Source organism: Dromaius novaehollandiae, chromosome 17 (assembly GCF_036370855.1).
Source record: "Dromaius novaehollandiae isolate bDroNov1 chromosome 17, bDroNov1.hap1, whole genome shotgun sequence".
NCBI classification, from domain to species: Eukaryota; Metazoa; Chordata; class Aves; order Casuariiformes; family Dromaiidae; genus Dromaius; species Dromaius novaehollandiae.
Window position 1 is genome coordinate 2296265 of NC_088114.1, and position 23902 is coordinate 2320166.

General features: G+C 43.4%; 3 protein-coding genes across 4 annotated transcripts; 1 reads left to right on the top strand and 2 right to left on the bottom strand.

Annotated features, from left to right (window-relative positions):
- Nucleotides 1–1861: 1861 nt before the first annotated feature.
- Nucleotides 1862–7439, bottom strand: UNG (uracil DNA glycosylase). 2 transcript variants are annotated; one of them, XM_064521890.1, is made up of 7 exons: nucleotides 7232–7439; nucleotides 6219–6431; nucleotides 6020–6115; nucleotides 5112–5209; nucleotides 4442–4530; nucleotides 4015–4193; nucleotides 1862–3480 (listed from the first exon to the last, which is right to left on the bottom strand). In XM_064521890.1, exons 1-7 carry the CDS (start codon nucleotides 7319–7321, stop codon nucleotides 3340–3342), a joined length of 906 nt encoding a protein of 301 aa, XP_064377960.1. In that variant the 5' UTR covers nucleotides 7322–7439; the 3' UTR covers nucleotides 1862–3339. The 2 variants fall into 2 exon arrangements, with proteins under 2 accessions (XP_064377960.1, XP_025970451.2); XM_026114666.2 differs by lacking the exon at nucleotides 7232–7439 and having other exon boundaries at nucleotides 6219–6828.
- Nucleotides 7440–7503: 64 nt separating this feature from the next.
- Nucleotides 7504–9499, top strand: ALKBH2 (alkB homolog 2, alpha-ketoglutarate dependent dioxygenase). Its single transcript, XM_026114536.2, has 3 exons — nucleotides 7504–7889; nucleotides 8592–8790; nucleotides 8934–9499. The coding sequence occupies exons 1-3, from the start codon at nucleotides 7655–7657 to the stop codon at nucleotides 9241–9243; spliced, it is 744 nt and encodes a 247-aa protein (XP_025970321.2). The 5' UTR covers nucleotides 7504–7654; the 3' UTR covers nucleotides 9244–9499.
- A 1017-nt stretch (nucleotides 9500–10516) lies between these two features.
- On the bottom strand, nucleotides 10517–23890 carry USP30 (ubiquitin specific peptidase 30). Its single transcript, XM_064521889.1, has 13 exons — nucleotides 23745–23890; nucleotides 23380–23489; nucleotides 22215–22397; nucleotides 20837–20940; nucleotides 19872–19970; nucleotides 19112–19154; nucleotides 18760–18854; nucleotides 17979–18038; nucleotides 16786–16872; nucleotides 16206–16286; nucleotides 14949–15168; nucleotides 14174–14282; nucleotides 10517–13527 (listed from the first exon to the last, which is right to left on the bottom strand). Exons 1-13 carry the CDS (start codon nucleotides 23813–23815, stop codon nucleotides 13263–13265), a joined length of 1527 nt encoding a protein of 508 aa, XP_064377959.1. The 5' UTR covers nucleotides 23816–23890; the 3' UTR covers nucleotides 10517–13262.
- Between the last annotated feature and the right edge of the window lie 12 nt (nucleotides 23891–23902).

Sequence of the window (23902 nt, forward strand, 5' to 3'; positions counted from 1 at the left end):
AGCCAAAGGGCACTAAAATAATGCAATGTATAAAGTATGAATTTAAAACATAAGCACATTAAATTGCAAGTACAGGCTCCATATTCAGATCCGGGCTTTTAAAAAAAGCCTGAACGGCACTGAAATCATTCAGAATTGTTTTTATAAACAGCACTTGCATGGCCGTTAACAATAACAACCCACTTAAGGGGAGGCATATTCTGCCCGATTCACTTGGTCTTTATGGTTCTCATAGAGCACAAAAGCCCTTCTCAGTTACAGCGCCTGCAGAAATCCCAGCTTACTGCTATTTCACTGCGAGTCCCGCAGGAACCTGCAGCCAGACACAAGCTCCCAACCAGCAGCTTTATTTCCGTGCACAGCAGAGTCGCTTGCAGCAGACACAGGCCACTCACCATCCCGCCGGAGCCCCGCGCCCGCTGCTGCCGCGTGTCCCGTGCCCCGAGGAGCGGTCCTGCATCGCAAAGCTCCCAGCGACTGCCTTTCTTCTGCGCTGTCAGGCGGAGGAACTGGCCGTGCTAGAGGCAGGATTTGGCAGCGGTTCCTGGGACAAACAAAACTTCAGATTAACCCATCTCTGCTGCAGAAAAACATTGTAGTTACACTTAACTATCGCACAGCTGAAGGGAATGAACAACCGTTGGGAAGAACGAGATGGAGGTGGCCGTGCTCAGTGCAAGAAGGTACCTAGTACATCAGTGTGCCCATGCTGGCCCAAAACCCAGCGCCGTGCCAGGTATCCAGCACCCGCAGCACGAGGACGACCCTGGAGCACACCCCAAAAAACCCAGGGGACGATGTGCTGCTCCTGCCCTGGTGCCCATGCAGAGGGCACCTCATTTCAGCCCCTGCCAAGGGTGGCAGGGCAGGTGACAGCCAGCGTCACCCGACTGCGCTGCGGGGTGTCACGTTTCAGACGGTTTCGCTGCGTTACGTTTGCTTTCTTACATGTGACATTAACGTCAAAGTAAAAATAGCTCCACGTTAGTTCGCTTGGAAAAACTTTTGTCACAGACAAGGTTGAAAAACATCCGGGCCCAGGGCAAGGGCCCAAGCAGAGCAAGGGGTCACGGCGCCGTGCCGGGAGCACCCGCTCCATATGGGACAAGGGTCGGGCAGCGCAGCACGAGCGGCTGGCAGGAGCCCCAGCGGCCGCCGCGAGCTTGCCTGGGGGCACGTCCCGCGAGCAGCCGGGAGCGCAGGCACCGTGCTCCCTGCCAGCTCGCACAGCGACAAGGCACCGCAGAAGTAGGATGCCCAGTAAGAGCGGGGGTCACTGAAGCTTCTTATTAAAAAGCATTTTTTATAGATTATTTTCATACCTGTTTAAATAAAAGCCTACTTTTCTGTCCATCTCTTGGAGAAATCAAGCAAGAAACCAGCCATGGTTTGGACCGTGCAGAAGCAGAGCAGAGTTTGCTGCAAGCGCACGACCGCAGGTCCTAGACTTGCTCCCCAGCTCCTCTCGCTCCAGTTTCTTTCCAGGTCTGAAGTTTCCCGACTAAAACCTTCCAGCTGGTTCACACTGCAAAGCACGCTGCGTTCAAGACACACGATCACAAAAGCTGCTATTCCAGAGGAACATAATTGCAAGTTAATGATAACAGTGACACCAAGGAGGAGAAACTCCTCACTGCATGTGGGGTTTGCATCTCCCCAGGGAGGCAGCAGCAAACCCCGGGGCTCACCCCCAAGGGGAAGGCGCGCACCCCAGCACCCGTCCCAGGGCCTCGAGCAGGGCCCAGGCCTGGCAAGGGGGGGCCCAGACCCACGTGCAGGCAGCGGCCCCGACACTGCCTGGCCCCTTACCTCGCCCTCTGTCACCGCACTTCTACTAGTTAAGTAAGATCACAGCACAACATAAACAAAGTAATTTTTATTTAAAAAACAATCTGTTTGGGGGGAAAAAAAAGACTTCAACACATGCAAAGAAAGTGTGGAACTTCACTTGTACTAGTGTTACCTACTGGAACAAACACAAAACATGGCTTACATGGGTATTTGGATGTATGACTCTACCCTAAAAAGTTATGCAGCTTCAGAAAGAACAAGCCACTTTGCTTTCATTGAAAGGAAATATCAATTCAAAGGTGTACTGGAAATCCAAAGTTAGAAGTCAGACCTTATTTTCATTCTAGAAGTAGCAATAGTTATTTTCAACAGTGGCTAGAAGCAATAGTCATTTTCAACAACAGCTAGAAGCCTCATTTTGCTCCTATGAAAGGAAAGCACAAAGCCACCTCTGTATTTAAGTAGATCCTTTTCTTCACCGATACAATATGGAAGTGAAGATGCAGTGTAATTCACAAGATCATAAAGTAAAATGAAATATTCAGCCCATTAATCAGCAGATCTTGAACAAAACTTCTCCCTTGAAATCAGCAGGTATCAAACAGAGCAAGAGTTGCAGGAAAACCCATCAGCACAGAAGAGCTTATTTGCATGAAACCAGTTTCATGTCTTATACGTTCTGGTTCTGCAGAATACCCAGTGATCCAGATTCCCTAGCACTACATACAGGATCACCTCAGAGTTAACGGTCATCGCAGCTCTCCTGTCATCCAGGCGATTAAGATACCCACCAAGCAGTTTAATACTCTTGGGTTTCCTCTGTAAGTGACATGTTTCCTTTGGTTATGTTCTGAGCTCTTTGTTCCCAAAGTGTTGGTCACTATTTCCCCCTCATCTGCTGCGGGGATTAACCCTGACCTTTTGAGAGAGTGCAAAAATACACTCAATTAAACTTTCTTACACTGTACAGTCTCTAAAACCACAGGAAGCCAGTATATTTCTAATCAAATCTTGCATCTGTAGCAAAAAAGCTAAAACAAAAAAAAAAAATCTGCTTTCCCTCCTGTACAAATCTGAGAACACCTCTGGTTCCCCATCACCACCAAATAAAAAATCCAGATTTGCACATCATGAAGCAAAACAGTGGGAGGAGGCAAATTAGGGTATTTACAGAAATTGAATAGCTTAACCTATGTAAATTCACATATATTCACAAGAACACTCGCATATATTCCCATTACAACAATGAGCACAAATTAATATGGATTTTTTCCTTTCTTGGCTTCACACTATGCTGAGATCTGTTCAAGAAGAAGTAACAGGGTAGTCCATATATCATTCCAGTTTGCTCTTAAAAACATCTGGTATATTTGTGTATATATACAGTAAAAAAAAATAGAATGTCTCTGAAATTTAAGTCATTTGTTCATCGACTTGATCAACATCCAAAGAATGATTCTCAGGTCAGCAAACGTTTTTCAGAAATAAGACAATCCTTGAAACAGGGGCTATTTCTGATTATTAAACCCTCAAGCTTATGCTTGCAGCTTAGAGCGCTCTCCAGTCAATGGGCTTCTTGCCAGATTTCTTCAGCAATTCGTTTGTTTTAGAGAAATGCCGACAGCCGAAAAACCCTCTTTGCACAGACAGAGGTGAAGGGTGAACTGTCTGCAGAACATGGTGCCGTTTCTGTAAAATGTTAAAGGAAATAGCTCGTTAGATTTGCATGCTTTCAAATCCTCGGACAAGGTTGGCTGGTTCTGGTACCAAGTAGATTTAATTTTCTTTCTGTATTTCCTCAGTAATCAAACAGAGAAAGGAGGGCCTGAAGAACTCGGCCAGAATTTCACACTGAGATTTTCAGTCCTACTGAACAGAGCAGAAGGATGGACTATTCTAAAGAAGCAGCAATATCTAGGCCATTTCTAAATCATTGTAATCCTAACAGCAACTTTGTACCTATTCATGGGAAATTTCCTAGAAATACCAGTTCTGTCATGAACTGGAGGCTCTTCTCTCAACGAAAGGTTACACTTTCTCCCACTTCTGTTGCTTAATTCTAGTAAGGACTAACTTGAAACAAAAGGGTAAACAAACTTGATGGCAAACATATCTCAACTAAGGAGGAAGAAAATCCCAGCTCCATGAGGAAAGCTCCCTCTAGCGTCCACCCTTTAACTTAAAAAAAAAAAAAAAAAAGAAATATGCAAAAGTAACCCGTACCCTGTCAATAGAACTGCCTTTCTTCTGTGCATACGCTCCCCACAACATGAAGACAACTCCATGCAAGTTCTTGTTTAGCCAAGACACCACCACATCCGTGAATTGTTCCCAGCCTTTCTCCTTGTGGGAGGTGGCTTGGTGAGCTCGCACTGTCAGGACAGCATTGAGGAGGAGCACTCCTATCACACAAAAGAAAGGGACAGAGGATGAAACAAAATCAAGTGTTAACAGTTCCTTCCTACTTTCCCTCCCTGTCATCCCCATAAGCGATCAATTGGAGTAATCCTTTTATAAGGTAACTGTTAAGTGATAGGCACTCAGAATAAACACTTTTATAGAGAGACTGTTTCAAACCATGGATCTGTTTTCTAGATAAGCTTGTTTATGGCCTATAATGGAAGTGTTTCTAGAATCTCCATTAACTTACCTTGCTTGGCCCAGCCAGTTAGATCTCCATGACCAGGATGTGTGAAGTCTTCAATATCAGTAGACAGTTCTTTGTAAATATTTTCTAAACTGCAAACAAAAACAATAAAAGATTTCAAACTAGGTTTCTGGAACAATCTAATGATCTAATATTTGGCTATTTAACAAAGCCTTTGTAATCAGGCAGTTAACTAGTAAGCTTTAATCCTGCGAGCATGTCTAGTAGAACTCAGATGAAAAATTCACTGCAGACAATGAAAACCACAGTTGTGCCCTTAAGAGTTTGCCTGCTTAAAGATACATGCAAACAGAGCCACTTGCACTGGACAAAAACAGTAAAAGAATTGGATTAAAATTAGTTAAGCCAACAAAGCCATTTGTAGAGGCAGGGCAACAAGGCCTGTGTGCCTGGCTAGAAGCGTTAACCCAAGGCCTCATTGCCACAACTGGAAATGCAGACTCCAGCGTGCTTGTCAGAATAGCACCAAACTACACAGAATTATCAGTGTTTTTGTAGTGCTGCTTTTCTGGGGAATGCACAGCTTAAGACTGAATAGTTACAACACATTTCCTGTCACTTATCAGACACACAACCACAAATTATTTGCAATTCTGTGTTGTTTAACTCAATTAATAAATGAATGAATTTTGAAAATTGAGTGTTGCCATACCTGGGGGGTGGTGGAACAGGTTTCTGGACACTGAAACAGAGCCCATGAGCTTGATTAGGTCCATGATATGGATCTTGCCCCAAAATGACAACCTTCACCTGAAAGCAGACCCAGACCCTTGTTAGTACTGCCGAGCCAGCAGCTGGAATCAGAATTATTCTTAAAGACATAACACAAAAGAGTCTCACAAATGAAGTCTTTTCAAAGACCCTGCTCCCCGAAACAAACAAAAAGTCATACCACCACACACCTGGAATTAAATCACTGACTTACCTCACTAAACAAGTGAGGAAGAATGCAGGTCCTATCTAAGACTAAAGACTAACATCACCACCACAGCTTTGCTGCCAAGAATATGGAGACGTTGAGTGCAAGAGACCAAAGTTTTCTATGAATCCCAATAAAATAGCTTGTGAAAACATTTTTCCAAGGAAGCTTCCTCTAGTTTTGTTTTTGTGTCATATACTTTGTGGTAATTATAACTGCAAACAAAGCTTATGAGAAAAGGAACTAACTTCAGCACAATGGTATACACTTTTTATAATCATAGTCTACTACAGATTGTGAAAAAGCCAAGAGAAGCTCAAATGTAGTAGACCCAAAATCAGGCACTGCAGGAAAGATGCAGGAAATAAGGTCAAAAGTCTAACTAAAGCTTTAAAGAAAATACCGCTGCTGATAAGGGTAATAAAGCAATAAAGCCATTTCAGTAACAGAAAGAGGAGCCAGAATTTACAGACTGTGTAAGGGGAACAACAGCATCCACATCTCAGGGGATTGAAGCTTAAGAGAAGACCAAGTAAGCATCTGTGCATCTAATCCCAGTAACAGAGTTTTCTTTTTTTAGGCGAGCAGAAGGTGGAGGGCAGCCAACCGCATCTCCGCCCAGCACCTGTGGCTCTACTCACATCTCTGATGTCGCACATCTGAGTCCAGGTGAAGACCTGGTCCGGGGGCGGATAGACCGTGTACCGCTTCCTCTCTTCTGCTACAAACGCCATCAGCTGCGGAGGGGAGGGGAGGGAGAGAGAGAGCGGCGGGTTCAGCGGGGCGGACGCCGCGGGAGGCGGGCAGCCCCCCCGCGCGGGGCCGGCGCCCCTCGCTCACCTCCATGAAGTAGGGCTTGGAGAACTCCCCGTCCAGCTGCCGCCTCCAGCTCTCCCCGAAGCCGGGGGGCACGTTCCGCTCGGCCAGGCGCCGCAGAGCCGCCTCCTTGTTCCTGCGGATCCGCTCCAGCTGCTCCGGGCTCAGCGGCGAGGCGCGCGGCGAGGCCTGGCCCGGCTCGGCTTCTGCCGCCTTCGGCTTCTTGGCGGCATTGGCCTGGGAATCGCGGGTGGAGACGCGGCTGCAGAGCAGGCGCGGCGCGCCGCGGCCCAGGCGCGGGCCGAGCGCCAGGAGCCTCCCGAGCGGCAGAAGCCGCGCCGCCGCCATCCCGTCCGGGGAAGCGCCCTCCCCGCGGGGCGGCTCCTACGGCGGCCGCGTGCACACGCGGCTATTTCGCGGCAAAACAGCGTCGGGGCCTCCCTCATTGGCCGCCCGGCCGCCAAGGCCACGCCCACAGGCTTTGTTCCCAAAACTCCCGCTCCCCATTGGTCAAAAAGAGAGGGCCCCGCTCCTCCTCATTGGTTTGCCACAGATGGGAGTAAGCCCGTCTGCCCAGCAACCATGACGAGGCAGCATCTCTGGATGCCCATTGGACAGCGGTCTCGATTAGCAGCTCATTCACGCGTGGCAGTACCGCGGGCTTTTCCGAAGCGGCCGCGAGACTGGCGTGTCCCCGTCCCCAACGGCCGCCAGCGCCGCGCGCCCCCCAACCGCCGCCGGCACCACGCGCGTGACCCCCCCCCCCCCCGTCCCCAACGGCTGTCAGCGCCACGCGCCCCTTAACCGCCGCTGGCACCACGCGCGTGCCCCTCACCCCCCAACGGCCGCCAGGGCCACGCGCGTGCCCCCCCTTCAACAGCCGCCAGCCCCCCCCCAACGGCTGCCACAGCTGCGCCCCCCCAACGGCCGCCAGCCCCCCCCCTCCTAACGGTTGCCACAGCTGCGCTCCCCCCCAACGGCCGCCAGCCCCCTTCCTCCTAACGGCCGCCAGCGCCGCGCGCCCCCCGCCGCGGTACCTCAGCGCCGCCGGCCGGCTCCGGGGAGCGGCTGCGCTTCTTGGCCGGCGCGGCGCTGAAGAAGCAGTGCAGCGTCTTCTGCCCGATCATGGCGCAGGACGATGGCGGCGGCAGGGAGGGAGGACGAGGGGCGGGCGGCGCTACCCCGCGCGAGCCGGCGGCTGTGGCGGCAGCACGGGGGTTTGGCGCCAAGAGCGCGCGCGTGCGCTGGGGGCGGTGCAGGGGGCGGCACCCGCCCTGGGGGGCGGGGGAGGGGGGGGGGTCACAGCCCGGCGCGGCGCATGCGCGCCCGTTCCCGGGGGGCGGGGGGCGCCCCGCTGCGGTGCCGGCTCCGGTCCTCCCGGGGCGCGGTGCCGGTAGGCGACGCCGTGCGGGCGGCGCGCGGGCCGGGCCTGGGCCTGGGCCTGGGCCTGGGGCGGCGCGATGGACAGATACGTGCTCAAGCGGGCGGCGCGCGGCGAGAGCGGCCGGGAGCCCCCCGGGCCCTGCGGCGGCGGCGGCGGGAAGAGGCCGAGGCCGGAGGCGGCGGGCGCGGAGCCGCCGCCCTGGCGGGAGATCCGGGCGGAGGGGCTGAGGTGCGACTACGGGCTGCTCTTCGGCGCGGCCGAGGCGGACGAGCTTTTCCAGCAGCTGGAGAGGGAGGTGGAGTACTTCGGAGGTGAGGGCAGCGGGGGCCTTGCCGTGCCCGCCGCCCGGGCCGTCGGCACGGGACTGGCCGAGGGAGGCGAAGCGGCGTCGCACCCAGCGCCAAAAAACGCCTAAAGCCACTTCCGACGTGGACGGAGCTGCCATAGGGCAAGGGGGGGGGGGGGGTCTGTGGGTGCACCGCGTTTGCAAGATCTTGGGAAGTAACGAGCAAACTTGGGGCTGATCCTGCAGAGAGAGTTTCGTATAGCTTTAAGCATGTGTACTAAGCAGTTTCACCCACATTTTAATATTTTCTAAGAATTGGAGAAATTCCAAAATGGCAATAAGAATCTGTTGGTAGACGTAGTATATTTTACCCCTTCCCAGTCGTGTTCATTCAACAGCAGGACGTGATGGGGAGAAGCTAAAGGTATTGCGTTAGTCCCGTTCATCCCTGTGATTGTAAGGCTTGAGCGTTAAGTAGTTTGGTGGGACAGAAACCCTTGAACACAGATGACAGCTCTGGGGTCAGCTGCAATGTGCCGTTTTTATTGTCACACTGCAATTTTAATTCATAGTAGCTCCAAATCAAGGAGTATGTTGCAGCTGTGAATGGTAGAGGGCGACTGATTGTTAATTGCTGTTGACCAGAGCCCGATATTTAAGATAAAATATCTTACGCTATCTAGAACGCAGAGTTAGTTTTGATCTCTCTTATCTGTCATTGAAACAGGTGAGCTGACAAAATTGCATGTGTTTGGCAAATGGCACAGCATTCCAAGGAAGCAGGTGACCTACGGAGATCCCGAGTTAACATACACTTACTCAGGCGTTACCTTTTCCCCTAAGCCGTGGATCCCAGTTCTCAACCGCATCAGAGACCGCATTGCTTTGCACACTGGACATACTTTTAATTTTGTCCTTATTAACAGGTATGTCTGATTTCTGATTGCATTAAGCATCTTCTTCAAATGAAAAATTGCTTGTGCAACACTGCTGAGAGATCACTGAGGAGTCATTTGGCATTCATTTCTTTGGATTGGTAGAAGAACTAACTAATCTGTTCTGTTTACAGATATAAAGATGGTTGTGACCACATAGGTGAACATCGAGATGATGAGAGAGAACTGGTTCCACGCAGTCCTATTGCATCTGTGTCGTTTGGAGCTTGCAGGGACTTTATTTTCAGGCATTGTGATTCCAGAGGGAAAAACGCAACGCGCCACATTAAGCCCATCAAACTGCAGCTAGCCCATGGTAGTCTGCTGATGATGAAGTATCCCACCAATGTGTATTGGTATCACAGCCTGCCCACCCGCAAGAGAGTACTTGCCCCAAGAATCAACCTGACATTTCGGAAAGTGATGACTCTAGCCGGAAAGTGAAATATTTAGCAATCAAGCACCTGGTGTTTTGACTTCAAAAATGGAAGCTTGATTCCCCGACATAACTGTCAATTTCTCTTTCAAACACTATCTTTGATGATCCAAGGTATTAGATGAGAGAGTTGAACCAGAAGAGGGGGTAGTGTGCTTGGTAACTTGCTAATAAACTGTTCATCTATCTTAAATGACGAGACTACTGTTCTCTCAGTAAAGTGTTGCTGTAGCCCTGCCAATAAACATTATTTTTAATGACCAATACCCTTGTTTTCTTTGGCTCAGGAAGAGCTTTGTTCTCAACTGATCTTAATCTAACCAGTTTTTCAAAAAGATCAAAATACGGTATATCTTTGAAATAGCTGCAAAATGTCTTATAAATACTATGAAGTACAAAAAGATGTAATCATTTAGAATGGTCCTGCAGGTTGATATTGTTCAATAGATGACAGTTTCTTGTATGCTCTGTCAATGAGACATGGTTTGTATTCTAAAAATAAAATACAAACAAGACTCTGACATGAAAAAGAAGAGTATGGAGATATGAATATAGTGAGTGCAACATGATTGGCTGTGTATTTTACAGCGACTGAGTTTTGTCTGCATGTATTCCACTGCTGCTCTACATCTGTTTGCACGGGAGACTGGGCTCTTTTGGTCAGGAGCATGCTGGGGCAGGAGGAAGCACGAGAGGGCTGCAGGGAGAGGGCTGCCTCTTCCTGAGGTCCTACAGCTGCATAGACGTCAGAGAGCATAAGAGGACATCATGGGGAAGGATGGGGTTGTAGAATTTGTACAGAGAGCACAACTTGGAAGACTATAACTTCTGAGAGTATCTGCTTTTTTCTAAATAATTATCCCTAGGGATTCCATTCTGACCATCTGAAGGCCATGACCTCCCTGGCTCGCAGTGAATCCTACTGAATGAAGAAAGACCTTCCAAAGTCAACAACAGATATTGAAGAATCAAGCAATGTAAGTACTGAGCACAAATGTGAACCAGGCTACAAGCATCTGAATTAGTGAGTGGCTCTAGCCTTCAGTGGTAGATATCTCAGGGCTATCTCCCAGCATAACTTCATGGAATTAATGTCTGTTTAGACAATCTGGGACTTCCCACCCTCTCTCAGTGCCAGCAAATGCTATAATGCTGGAAGAGCTTCTGTAAGAATGTTTCTTATCCAGATAATGTGAACAAGTGCTGTTTTTATCAGATATACTATATATGGTTTGGCTTATAGCTTAATATTTGTTTCAAGATATTACTACACAGGAACAGTTAGTTTTACTAGTAAGTTTGTTCTTTTATTGCTACTGTACAGTTACAAAAATACCCTGAAGTGAAAACACAACTTCCAACAGCAGTGTAGTGGTTTGACTCTAATATACACTTTAAATAATGCACACAATAAAACAAGAATAATCCAAATACAGAGATGTCATCTTGGAGGTCTGTTTCCCATATATCTGGTGTTTTATAACCTTTTACACTTTATTAACACCTTTTCCACCACGGAAGCTTGTGCATAACAAATACAGCGTTTGATGAGCTTCATGTGCCTGCACAGAGCCCACTGAATTCAAAAGGTGAGGGTAAGGTGGCAAACATCTGCAAAAGTCTTTGATGCTCAGATTAGGCTGAGAGTATCTAGCATGGCTCAACCCGCATCTCTATAGCCCTTGAGGAAACTTGCAGAGTAAATTTGCAGCTGAATGAAAAAGAGCAGTTTATCAATGTCTTAGAGTGACTGTGCTTTCATTCTCATCAAACTGGCCCCTGCTGGAAAGCAGTTCTATGCAAAAGGAAAAGAATAATATTAAACATGCAAACTTGCAGTAATATGTGGCTTCATGTCACTGTTGTAGGCTGACGAGCTTAAGACTGTTAGTCCATAGTGTGCGTATATTCTGACTCCAGCATTACTGCTTTCTAAACAGGGCGACCCGTTCAGATGAGCTTCACAAAGATTCACAGAGCTGAAAACCTCTTAAACAGACCATGCTGAGAGGAGGTATTGCAGAATATATACTAGCGGCAGTGGAAATGTTTTGAAGTTCTGAGGTACAAATGGTAGAATTGTTGGAGCTAGATGCTTTGCATGATATTTTTCCTTAGGTGACACCAACACTGCTTTACAGAGCTCCTACTGCACACTCCTGCTGTCCAGAGTGGAGGAGTTTCTCTTCTCTTACCTTTTGCAAGTTTGTTAGATCTTAGTTCAATGGCCAGAATGTTTTTGGCATTTTGCATCATTTTAGGTTTTTTTTTTTTTGCCTTCTTGTTATTTTTCCCATAAGTTAAAGTAGAAAGGTTAAAAACATGCTACTGCTACCCTAGTACAGAGAGAGGCTTCTCAGGAACTAATACGTCAGTGGATTTATCTAGACTGTTTTATATACTATGAGCGTTACTTGGAGCAGGCATTGTGATCCGTGCTCTGGAATGATGAGTGAAGTATAGTATATAGGTTTTCATATATATTTATTACTATTCCTATTTTAGTGGGTTTCAAGCCTCCCACTGAAGAACTCTGAATGCCTATGAGCTTTCGGCAGTTATATGAATACATAAGGTACAAAGTTGCTCTAAAAAACTATTAAGACAGTTGTTACCATTTGAAAACTTAGTTGCTGTTTTACACTGAAAAAGCTAGTCTGAGAATAAATCTTTTTTGCCTCTAAGGTACAAGGATAGAAAAGAGCTAAAAATAGCCTACGTACTTTATTCCTGATAATTCAGAAGCAGTCAAAAGGGTAATTTTTGCTTCTGCTCCCTCCGTGGTTTGTCTGGGTTTTTTTACTCAAACAGTCTACAGAGCAGCAAAGTACAACTTAAACAGACCTCCATATAAATAGAAGTATGTAACAGTGACACTAGCCTTTTCAGACTACTGTACTACTTCACCAGACAAGTGCCTACCAGTCCTGATTCAACTGTGCGTATTCTAACTTACAATGATGCTTGGGTTGCTATACACCTCAGCTCACAATTACAACCAGTACAAGCTATATTGCAAGCCAGACAGCATATATTTGACTGGATGATGAAAAATGGCAGTGTTCAGCATTAAAATAGGAAGGGTAAGTCTAGGACACCAATTACAGTAGCCTTGAAATAATAGCGTTAAAAGGTGTAGTCAATACTACAAGCAATATTACTCAACAGTTTCATAGTGACAAAGGAAATTACAATACTGATTGTTAGCATGCTTCTGTCTCTTAATTTCACCTAAATTCCAAAGATACAGAGCAACAAATCAGTGTCTCAGCTTTCGATTAAAAATTTCATCTTTTTTCCTGGAAAAAGAAAACTGCAGTTTGAATCAGTAGAGGTATTTCTACGCTGTATAAAGAATTGAAATGTTAGGAAAACAACATAAATAGAAAAGTAGTTTTTTGGATCATGCATGCTACACAGAGATGCCTTGCTTTATTGATTAGCCAGGATATTAAATCTGACTCGGTTAGTAGTTCTTCCCATCATCTTGAGAGACGTTTATCAGAACGTAACTGACATGCAGCAGACTCAGACAATGGTATAATGTGACCATTCAAGTAAGCTCAAGGCACTTTATTGTTTTTAAAATCATTGCCTTTGATAACAGTAGCTTCCTATCAACCACTTCTGGGGCTCACCTGTTGAGAAACGTCTGCAGTGAAACATATGGGATTAAGCATCTCCATCTGAAAACTTACATATGCATCAGGGTAAGGAACATGGCCTTGAGAAGTCTCTGTTTGAAATGTCTGTTTCAGAGCTGTGATGCAGACAAAATACTACCGAAACAGAATAAATGCTTCTCTAATGCAGATACACTTTGGACTGCACAACATTAGCAGACCGACTTTGGGTAGCATCATTTTGGTATGAAACACTTAACTCCCAGCAGGAGCCAGCCATTGCCATAGAGGAAGGGGAAAGTTAAAGGGCCTGTGGTGGGTTATTTGCATAACAGACAGGAGGTGCAACGTAGATCTCATTAGAGGGATTTTTGTCAGCTTTTGTCCTTCTTCATCTCTCTTAGTCACTCTTCGGCCCTCAACTCCAAACTTTGGTGCTGTACCCTTGAGTGAACACGCTCATAAAAAAGCAAGTAAGCACTAGAAGAAAGGACTTCCTGCAAACTAGCTTTGCGAACAGTGTCATCTGAAATCCACAACCACTGATTGCTGATAGAGAGCGGGTTCTTAGGAGAAGGTGGAGAGCGACGGTAAGTCACAAAGTGTCCAGAATGCATGTCTCCGTGATGAACTACAACTGCCATCAGACGGTAAAGGTATACAGGGGAACTGAACGGCAAATGAGAAAAAGGATGGGGTCAGCAACCCTTGCAGATCACACATGCACCAGAAGAAGCCCCAGTTGCTTTGTGTTTAGTTGGGGGGGGGGGGGGGGGAGCTGGAGCAAATAGATGGCTCCATGAGAGAGTTCTCTTAGAGAACTAACTATACATTGGTCACAGGCACGAAAATGGGTGAACATTCTCAAATGGAGAAGCATCAAGGCAGGATTTACCAACAAGTAAAACTGTAGCAGCTCCAACTGAAACTGAGCTTGTTAAATAGAACGTTTGGGATCTGCTAGAATTTATGTAATATTTTTAAAAACTGTAAGAAAAAGATGAAAAATGAAAGGGAGGGGTAGAGGAGAACAGCAAGAATAAGATGATAGCTGTTCAGAAGGATGACTGCTGCAACATGAACCAGGAGATTCTGAATTTTGCTTATAGCATACTCTACTCCCTTTTCTAGTAGGAGAGAAATGGAGCCAAAGACAACCACTAAAAATCAGCCAAAGAGATGAGGAAATGATTTCTGCACAGGACCTAGGATGGATGTTAAAATTTATGACTACACAACCTCATGATAAAGACAGAATAGAAGAAAACAAAATTTGCAGAGACAGAGATAAGACAGGTACAAATCTCTAACTTACCTGCATTCAGGGAACACAGTAAGTGGAAAAGTTCCCGAGGACATTAAAAATGAAGGGGAGCAGGCACCATTCATAAAGAGTGATTTAGTGCTACATGGCTGCTCTGCATCTGCCAAAGAAAGCAGACAGTAATTTAGCTTATCTTTTGTGTTACAAATATCAGTGATTCTGTTTCTACAGTACTTTTCATCAGAGAATATGAGAGTACTTTACTTATTTTAATTAATTACATATCACAGTGCTGTATAGATATGGATAATATCCAAAGACAGCGGTAATTGTTTTTACATGACAGAAATATGAAAATGACCATGTTTAAGGAATCCTTACTATATGAAATACTGAGTTGCCTAAATGACAGACATAAATTATTACAGATAGATTTTCTAATTGTAAGAAGCTACCATTCCCAGAGTCCTTTCTGTGCTTGTGCTGAAGCCTTAGCAGAGATTACTAACAAGATAATCTTTAGGAGGACTTCCCGACTTCAACATGCACTCATCCTCTGGACCTAAAACATGCCAGCTTTACACTGTTTTTTTTTGTTGTTTTGTTTGTTTTTGTTTTATATTTAGCAGAATCAAATTAAATGGTAAAAATTGAACTGTATGCCTGGAAAAAGGCATCTCAGTGCTTGCTGGAAAAAGGACTCTACCTGTCCTCCTAGCACACATCCAAACAAAGATGATGCTTATATTCATACTGTGGACTAGAATGCTTTGTTTATCACTGAAATGTAGAAATACCTGATATATTTTATGTTCAAATTAAATACCTGAAGGTTTTGCTGCTGTCCTGTCCTTTGTTTCAGAGGTTTTCTCTTCAGGGTTTTTCTGATTCAGATCATTCTGGCTTGATTTATGAACAGGAATGTGATATTTGTAGATGTCCATGATCAGGAACTCATTGAACTGTACATGTTCGTGACGTTTCAGAGGAGTGCCTTGGTTTGACCAGCTCAGTCTTTGCAGATGGATACACAAACACTGAGGGAGCTTCAGCAAGTTTCCGTAGAAAAAGAAAGTCAAAATACATTTTAAATGAAGAGAAACAGCTGTAGAAGTTAAAAGCATACTAATGGAACTGGGAAGTCTAGTGGATGAGGAAGTAAGTCATTGACCTGTTCCCCCATGTGCTACTTTATCTGTGTGTAGGCTTACTGGCAATAGTATCTCTAAAAGATGATACAAACCCAGAAACTTGGAGATTTCTAATAATGCTACTACTGCTCTCTAGATGGTAGAATAGCTAATGTTAACAGAGTTTTCTCCATATGGGAGAAAAATCAGTAAAAATACATGCACGTTCCTTAACAACCTATCTGTCAATCTCATTTAGCTTGTTGAGTTAGAAAAGAGGATCAGAATGAGTTGGAGTGAATTGTAACACATTTGCTAATACCTAATAAGCTATGGTTTGGCACAATGAAAGTGCCATGGGAAAAAAAGTCAAATAGTTATAAATATCTGAACACTCAAAAGTAACACCAAGGTTAACCTCTGTCAATCAGGGTTAACCTGAGGCTCTTAATTACAGACCAATGCCCTGTTGTCCACTGCATTATATGATCACAGAACAAAGAGAGACTCAAAATAAGGGCTTGTAATATAAATTGCACCTGCTGTTTAACACCATATTCACTTGTTTAAACCAGCTGTATTCAGAATATTTTAATTTCTTTGAAACGTGCAATTGCTAAACAACGTACACACAGATATGTATATGGATCACTTCACTTACCATGGAAATCAAAAATTACTGCAAAACATATGAACAGCAACTGAACCAAGCTCATGCTTGAGTGCTTTGCTGAACAACAGTAGAATACTCTCATTCTTTAAGCTACAGACCTCGGTGCTTTGCTGAATTGAGGCTTCAGTGCCTACAGATATTTGACAAATGAGCTCACTTTTTCAAGTAAAACATTAAAGAAGTTTAATACCAAGAAGTGGATATCAAGCAAAAAGATTGGAGAAAGAAATTACTGTTTAATAGGATTTAAAAACTGTTTTTCAGGGTTAACTTGCCTCACCTTTCCTAGCTTTAATTGTTTAACAAATGTTGTTTTCTGGTTTTCTATGCTCTGTCCTTGCAGAGTCCCTTCTGCCTGAATCTGAAATCAGAGGGAAAAAATAAGAGCCATGCTTTATCAGCTTAAACAGAATAATACTGCAGGTTTGCACACTGCAAACAGTAATTTCCTATCTAGAACTATGCTCAGTTCGTTAATTACATTTACAATTTCCCACCAACTTTTTTCAGAATCAGAATTAAAAAGCAAAATCAAGTAGAAATGAGCATTTATAGAATTACAGGCAACTGTAAAATACTGTTTAAAATGTCAGAACAAGAAACTATCCCAAATATTATCTAAATAATACCTGGCAAATACAGAATAAAGTATTTATCAAATTTGTAATATTAATAATAAATAAAGCTTCAAAATACTCTGTGAGATAACCACCCACTTTAAACATAAGAAATCCCAGGCAGGCTAGAGGCTTCCTGAAGTCACAAACAAAGGAGAAGAGGAGAAAGGAGAGCACTGAAGCCATGATTCTCAACCAGTGAGTTTGAAATAGAGCTAGGTTACAGAAATTAAAATGACATACTTTAGTGCAATTGTCACATACAACATCCTTTACAGATTCAGAGGAGATGAAATGATGGAGACAGTGATCCAGTGTCATAGGACGACCCTTAGTATGAAAAAACAAAGTTATTTGCAGAAATTTTTGAGTGCATTTTATTTAATTTTGTGAAAGAAAAAAATTCACAGGAACCAAAAAATTCTAGACTGACTTCTTGATAAAACTGACTAAAGGGCTTTGAGCATCAGACAAACGTAATGTAACTAACTATAGGAATTCTTCTTTCTTGGCCTGGAATAAACGTGGAAAATAGTGTAGACGAGAATAATAACTATGACTCCCTGTATGACTCCTTTAGCGGGGTTTTAAACTACAGATTTCTGGCCCTGTTATCATTTTCCTGCAAAGTTTCAGTGCTTCAGGTGTCACTTCATGCACTCTGACCCTCTACATAGCAGAAATTTAGCATTTTGGTTGTACTTACTCAGTTCTTCCTGTCTTACTTTGTAGATTATACTACATACTGCAGGCATGAATGGCATAATCTTTAATGGTGGCATAAAACACCACACAAATAGCAGAAGGCATGTCAAAATCCCAATCCTAGCAGTCTAGGAGTACATCCTATAGATAAGAGTCACTGACTTTCCATGAATGCAGCTAATTGTTCCTTGTCCGAAAAGACAAATCTCTAGCAGATGTTAGGTACCTAAATGTTCCAGTAACAAGCGACCCACAAATTTTGCCAAAACAAGTTAAAATATTTAATCATTTGCAGTTTTTCGTAAGTCCAGAAAGAAACAAACGATTCCCTGTTGAAATCACTTGATCCAAAAGTCTGTCATTGTCTAACTTGCATATCATCACCACAGAGGCAGACCTATAGGCCACTTTCTAAGACTGCTGGAAATGCACAGAACTCAGGACATCATCTGGTCTGTTCATATTATGCAGAAAGGACCAAATACTCCACCACGGGAAACAGAAAACTCTATTGATGTCATGCTTGTCATATTAATTTGCCCCAACCTGTTAACGGTAAGGTACTATGTTAGCACAACAAGATCATTTGTAAAGATAAGAAAATAAACTGTAGCTACCCATTAACACTTAGGCCTTAGCATCTTGAAAAGACACTAGTAAAGTCTAAGATAAAGCTATGACTGCAAGGCCACAGACAGACTGGCTGGATCACGTCAGCAAGAGATACATACCCACATAGCTGCTGGAATACTCAGTGAGAGACTGTCAAAAGTGTCGTACCTCACAGGACTCTGTAAGAAAATATTTCATATATCCACTGAGCCAAAGTCTACGACAGTCCAGAAAAACTGGATAAATATATGCTCTCTGCTATCCAGGAAGGTATTATCTGGGGGAGTAGGCTCAGCAAACCCCGCTTTCCTCAGCACAGCGCTGGGGAACACAATGCAAAGCAGAAGCTGCTACTCTGCCTGCTTCTGCTGAAGCTGCCCTTGCTATTAAATTCATTTGCAAGTTTTTGAAAGTAAAAGTGTTAAACATACTCTTATAGCTTGATCTGCAGATGAGATTTATTTTCTGTATTTTTGCTTTATCCAGGTTATCTTCATCTCCTTACCCTGGATAACTGGACTGCAACTTAATCTGGCTTTGCGTTTGCAGTCTCAATACTGAGTGCTGAATAAATGTGAGTGAGTTTACAGTGATACTGAATATCAAATGTAGTAAGACCATTACTATTCTGTCTAATAAGACAGTTATTATCCTCACAAAGTGCATCGCAATTAATTTTCTTCAGTGTATTTTGTGATACGTATTTGTTTCTCATTAATGCTATAATAAGTACTTAAGTAACAGTCTGAGGTCTCATTCCTGCCAACCTTTGGAGCTTAAATCAACTATGTGAGATGGTTTCACCTCAGAATGTGCTCAGAGTGTTAGGCATCCTTTTGTTTTCATGTATAGGTATTACCAGACACACAATCTCATACCTGATGACACACATTCTTATACCTGGTGTTCACAGTGTTTGCAAACCATGTTGCTAGTCAGCCTTCCATGAAAAGGATGCTGAGACTTCCAGTGATTTGACATAGGGGGAAGAGAACCTGAAATACAAAGTTGCAATTGCCCTTTTATTTTCAATACATCTGTGTTCTTCACTATACTTGCACATTTTTGGCCAATAGTAGCAAAAGTAACTACCTCTAAAACATATTCTGTTCCACCGACAATCAATGGTATTTAACAGCAGAAGATGTATTTGAGTCCAAAAAACCCAAAGACCAATTAATATTATCCTATTAATAAACAAAGTGACTACGCTACAACTAAATACTCATATTTCAGGATGGAAAAAACTTACCTCTTGTTCTGCAGCTTATTTGCTTTTGGGTTATTTCTGGCTGCTACAAAGGAAGATAAAAGATTTCAGTAATCCCACCTTAGAAAGCCTTTAGTATTAAATATGCTCCTATTTCATCCCTGATATGCTTTTCTGACATTTGAACAATTGTGTGTGTGTGTGGGGGGGGGTCTGTCTCTTTATCACTTTGTATTTTAGGAAGGCCAAAAAAACCCTTGAAATACAACAAACTGGCAATTGACAAAAATGACATCTTTTTATAAAATGAACAATTAACCTGTGGAATTCTCTGCTTCAGAGTACTGACATATGAGCTTAGCACAACCTTCCTTCAGCATTAAGTTGTCCACTAATACTGGAGGGTTAAGGTACAACTTCACCTCTGAATGGACTAGTCCATAAGTGTCAGTTTTGCAGTTTTCAAACCTCTTTCAAGGCTTATAAATAAGAATAACTGCCTGCATGGACTACTGTTCTCAGCTAGTATTGCAATCCCTGTATTCAATGGGTTTAGGGATGCAAAAGCCCTCATGAAACTCAGATCACTATAAATACAAAATAGTAAAATACCATTTCTTATTTTTTTGATTGTCAGGACTATTGATTCATTTCTATCAGAATACTAAAGAATAGCATTGTAAATATAATGAAATCATCTTCAGTTTCTAAACAGACACTTTATACTTTACATATCTAGGAACCTAGACAGACTATCAAGTACTTAAGCAAATACTCCTGATAAGGAAATAACATTGGTCACCTCCAGTGAATGCACATCAAACAAGTGTGTGACACGCGGCTGACGTTCCCGTTCATCTTCTAGTGAAGAGGTAAGGACATGAAATAGTTCATGAGCGTCCTATTAAACAGAGGCATAAGATTTAGAGGAAGCCAGAAGAAAAGACATTAAAACATATCTCAGGAGTATGCATGCACATATGAATCTATGATTGCAGCAGGAAGTTAAAGAAAAAAATATTGTTTAGACTCCAGTTCATGTAGTAATAATTATTTTTGCACCTGCTGCAGTTTTGCCAAAAAGTTTTTCTGCAAAGCTAAACCCTCTAACACCACACGCTATTAAAAATATTCTGGGCCATATAAACTCAAAGGATATTAAAATACTTGCAGGAAAAAGAAAAATGAATTCACAAATGCCTGCTTTCCTTGATTTCAATGACAGTGTAATTGAAATTATGCTATTTGCATTGCCTCTGAAACAAAGGAGAGAGAGAACCACATTTTATGAATGAGACAATTGATCGAGCTCATCGGCCAGCTGTGCTTACATAGGGGTTGAAAATACTAATAACAAGAGCTAGAAATTTTGTATGCTATATGGAACTAAATTTGGAAATCTTACTGAAATAGAGTACATCCCCAGAATCAGACAGGTACTTCAGCGTAGACCCACAATCTAGAGTGAGGTTAGGGCTGTATCCCTTACATTTTAATATTACTGGCTACATTGTACCAGATCTAATGGTAGTTAAGAAAGAGGTTTTGAAGATGCCACTGATTCCATAACAAATATCTAAGCAAACTGAAAACACAATTCATCAATCACATGGCTGTCTTCCTTTTTAAAGCAAACTTTTCACTACAATGAAGATTCAGATTTGACATTCGGAGCTATTAGTACCATAACTTACATAAGTTATCTGTTATCCTGTATCTAAGCAATGAGGTGTATACCAGGCAGTCTAACTTGAATTCTGTAATCACCTGCTCTTCAAATGATGAGATCTGCCACCTGTACATTCTTAGAACTTCTAATAAGCAGCTTGCGTCCAGGACATCATCTTCTGTTACCTCTTGGCAAGATAAAGCTAGAAACATTGCATTTTAAACTGTTAGACGGAGCCAGTAAGAACAGTTAGAATGCAAATCTGTTTATCTGAGGGTTTAGATTACCTCGGCATAATACAATTGATTAGAGCAGAGTTATTCTTGATTAAGACAGGTCTATAGTTAGACAATGACAATCAAACTAGTATGTATTAATAAATTACCATTCTCATCTGACACAGAGTAACTGACTATGTATTCTTCTGATCTAATACAAAGTGAAAGGTGTCTCAGGTAAGTGATACAGCAAGAATAAATGATATAAACATTGTCTGAAAAGAAAAATTTTTACTAGTGGATTGGATAAAAATAGGTACTTTAGATGTCACAGAAACACCGGTATTAGAATAGCATCAGCCTTTCCTCATTTAAAAGTACGTGTTTAACTGGCACAATTTTTAGTGTGAACAATATCTGAGACACCAAAATTTCCAATGAATTTCCTTTAAAAAACAGCCCTGTGAGGAAATCCAGGGATAGCCAACAAATTGTTTTAACATTTTGAATGTTTAAATATGATATAACTGGTAAATGAATTTAGCACAAGGGCAAGTTTGAAACTGGTTACCAAATTGGGCTTACTGGTTTTAATATTTTTATCCAACACCATATACTGTATCTCATTTGATATTCCATATTTTTGATAAAAGAGTATGCTTGGAAAAAACGCTAAAACTAAATTATAATGCATTAATTTTCTTTCATATAGAGTTCTGAGTGCCCATCTAATTGTGACAATAGTAGTCCTAATTTCTTCAGTCGTATATCCAAATTCACATTTTAACAATATTTTGTGAACAGCAGACTCAGTAAAGCCAGACGTCTTGTGGCAATGTATGCCATGCACATTTTCAGTATCCCCCTTGTCCTCTAGTTGGATTTGTTTGACCTGCTGTCGAACGCGCGCGATCCTTGGTTGGCTGCCCATTGCTGGCTTGCCTGGCAGGTCAAACAAAACCTGAGACCTTTCAGCTGCTGGCCAGTGAAATGAACAGCTTTGGGGACACATGCAGCCCTGGGCCACGTGTTATTCAGGCTTGGTACAGGCACCTAACACCTTTTCGATCTCTACTCTTCTGTGAAATTTGTTTGAACCTGGCCAGTGAGTTCCAAGTTAATAGAGGACAATAATAAAAAGAAGACAGCAAGACCACATGATCTTCCTTCCTTTAGGAAGCAAGGCTGGAAACAATAACTTTTACGCTAAATATTTTCTTAGTTTATCCTAACATGAAAAACTTAACATATATAATACCTCTTAGAAGATGCAGCAAAGTAAGGGATAAGTATCGATGCTCAGTGGACTGGTTCTGGTCTGTCTTGTATTGTGCTGTAAATTCCTCCAGCCACTTGATGAAAGATGGACATGCAGATAAGCCTTGCAGCAAAGAGTTCATGAAACAGGTGTTTCCTAAGTTGAGAAGGCCAGGTACGAGCCCTGCAAACATATACGTAAGAGTTTACACCATAAAGTCTAGGAAAACATTACTGTTTTCAGTAGAAAGTGCTATGTTATATACTAAAATGACATTAAGATGAAATTATTTATTTTGCACTTACACACATTAAAAGACTAGAAGATTCCCATACTTACAATATCACAACATAAAGTGTTTATATGCATGGTACTTTCTGAGAAATATGCCATTGTAAAATATTTCTTGAATTTTCTCTGAAAAATGTTCTTTTTTGATAGGAGTATATTTTCATTACCCACATCAAGAGTCAGTATTATCTGAAAGTTACTGTACAAACAGGAATTTAAAACTGTAGCGCACTTATTTCCAACTCATAAAGTTGCCACTTTAAAGCCACTTATTGTGCAAGTTTAAAGGGAGCCATAGGTCCGTTGCTGTGCCGTTGCAGACCTCAGCTCAGTTCAGTGAAGTTTTTTCTTTTGCTGAGATTAGTATCAAGGGTTAATAAAAGCTATTTCTATGCAACTTTGCTTAGCAAGAGACTTTCACTTATCTTGTGCTAATGTTAAATAAGAAAACACTTATTTTGCATTTCTATTTAAAGCGCATTATTTGCAGCAGTTCAGTAATGAACTTAACACAAAACAGATGCATAAAATGTGCCTAATATGTCTGATTTTTCTTTAACTGCAGCTGATACGATTAATAAATTACAAAAGCAATGTAAGACCTTTATTTGATACAAAATCATTAATTTGTTATATACAATGTGAGGTCACAGTGACCAAAATTTTATATGTAGCAAGAGAAAAGATTTTACTGAAGCTAATAATAAAAAAATAGAAATAAGAACATTTCTAACCCAGGAGACTGCTAAAAAGAGATTCAAACGCACAGGAGATTTAAGTCTTTGAGATACTTCTCAGGCTTTCTGGAAGGCGCGAGGGAACCGTGCTGGCACACAAGCTCGCGTTTTCTCCAGCGTGGCACAGCCTTCCCTACCTTTCCTGCGTTTCTTTCTCTCCGTGATGGGGCCCCAGAGCACATAGATCCCCGCGGCAAGAGCGGCAGCGATTCCCCCTATAACGCCCCAGTTCTTCATCACTTTGTACCTGGAACGGGAAAAAGACAAATAAAAAACAAGGGAATGCCTATCCTTGACCCCGCAGTGAGCACACAGACGGGTGTCTGCACATAGTGACTGCGCAGGGAGGACTCGAGCGGCTCCGCGCCCGCGCTGGGCCGCTCCGAGCTTCCCTCGGGCGCGTTTATCCCCGGTGGCCGGTGTCGCGCAGAAGGGCGCGGCGGAGGGCCGGAGCCCCCGGCCTCAGCCCCGGCCTCCCCCGGCGGGGCCGGGCCGCGCTGACCTGGCCGCCGCGCCGGCCCGCAGCACCCGCCGCAGCGCCCCGCCCGCCTGGGCCGCGCCGCCGGGCAGCATCCCCCGCCGCGCCTCCTCCGCCGCCGGAACCCGGCACCCGCGGCGCGGGCGGCGCGGGGACGCCGCGGCGCGGGGACCGGAAGTGGC

Excerpts from the sequence above, each read along its gene's own strand:
- UNG (XM_026114666.2), bottom strand. The coding sequence starts at position 6,542 with ATGGCGGCGGCGCGGCTTCTGCCGCTCGGGAGGCTCCTGGCGCTCGGC. Across the intron at positions 6,116-6,218 it reads CCAAGCCCTACTTCATGGAG|CTGATGGCGTTTGTAGCAGA; the intron begins GTGAGCGAGGGG and ends TCCCCTCCGCAG. Across the intron at positions 4,531-5,111 it reads CCTGTTCCACCACCCCCCAG|TTTAGAAAATATTTACAAAG; the intron begins GTATGGCAACAC and ends TTTTGTTTGCAG.
- ALKBH2 (XM_026114536.2), top strand. The coding sequence starts at position 7,655 with ATGGACAGATACGTGCTCAAGCGGGCGGCGCGCGGCGAGAGCGGCCGG. Across the intron at positions 7,890-8,591 it reads GGAGGTGGAGTACTTCGGAG|GTGAGCTGACAAAATTGCAT; the intron begins GTGAGGGCAGCG and ends TCATTGAAACAG. Across the intron at positions 8,791-8,933 it reads AATTTTGTCCTTATTAACAG|ATATAAAGATGGTTGTGACC; the intron begins GTATGTCTGATT and ends TTCTGTTTACAG.
- USP30 (XM_064521889.1), bottom strand. The coding sequence starts at position 23,815 with ATGCTGCCCGGCGGCGCGGCCCAGGCGGGCGGGGCGCTGCGGCGGGTG. Across the intron at positions 16,873-17,978 it reads GTATTCCAGCAGCTATGTGG|GGTCGTCCTATGACACTGGA; the intron begins GTATGTATCTCT and ends TTTCATACTAAG. Across the intron at positions 15,169-16,205 it reads AACAATTAAAGCTAGGAAAG|CTCCCTCAGTGTTTGTGTAT; the intron begins GTGAGGCAAGTT and ends AACTTGCTGAAG.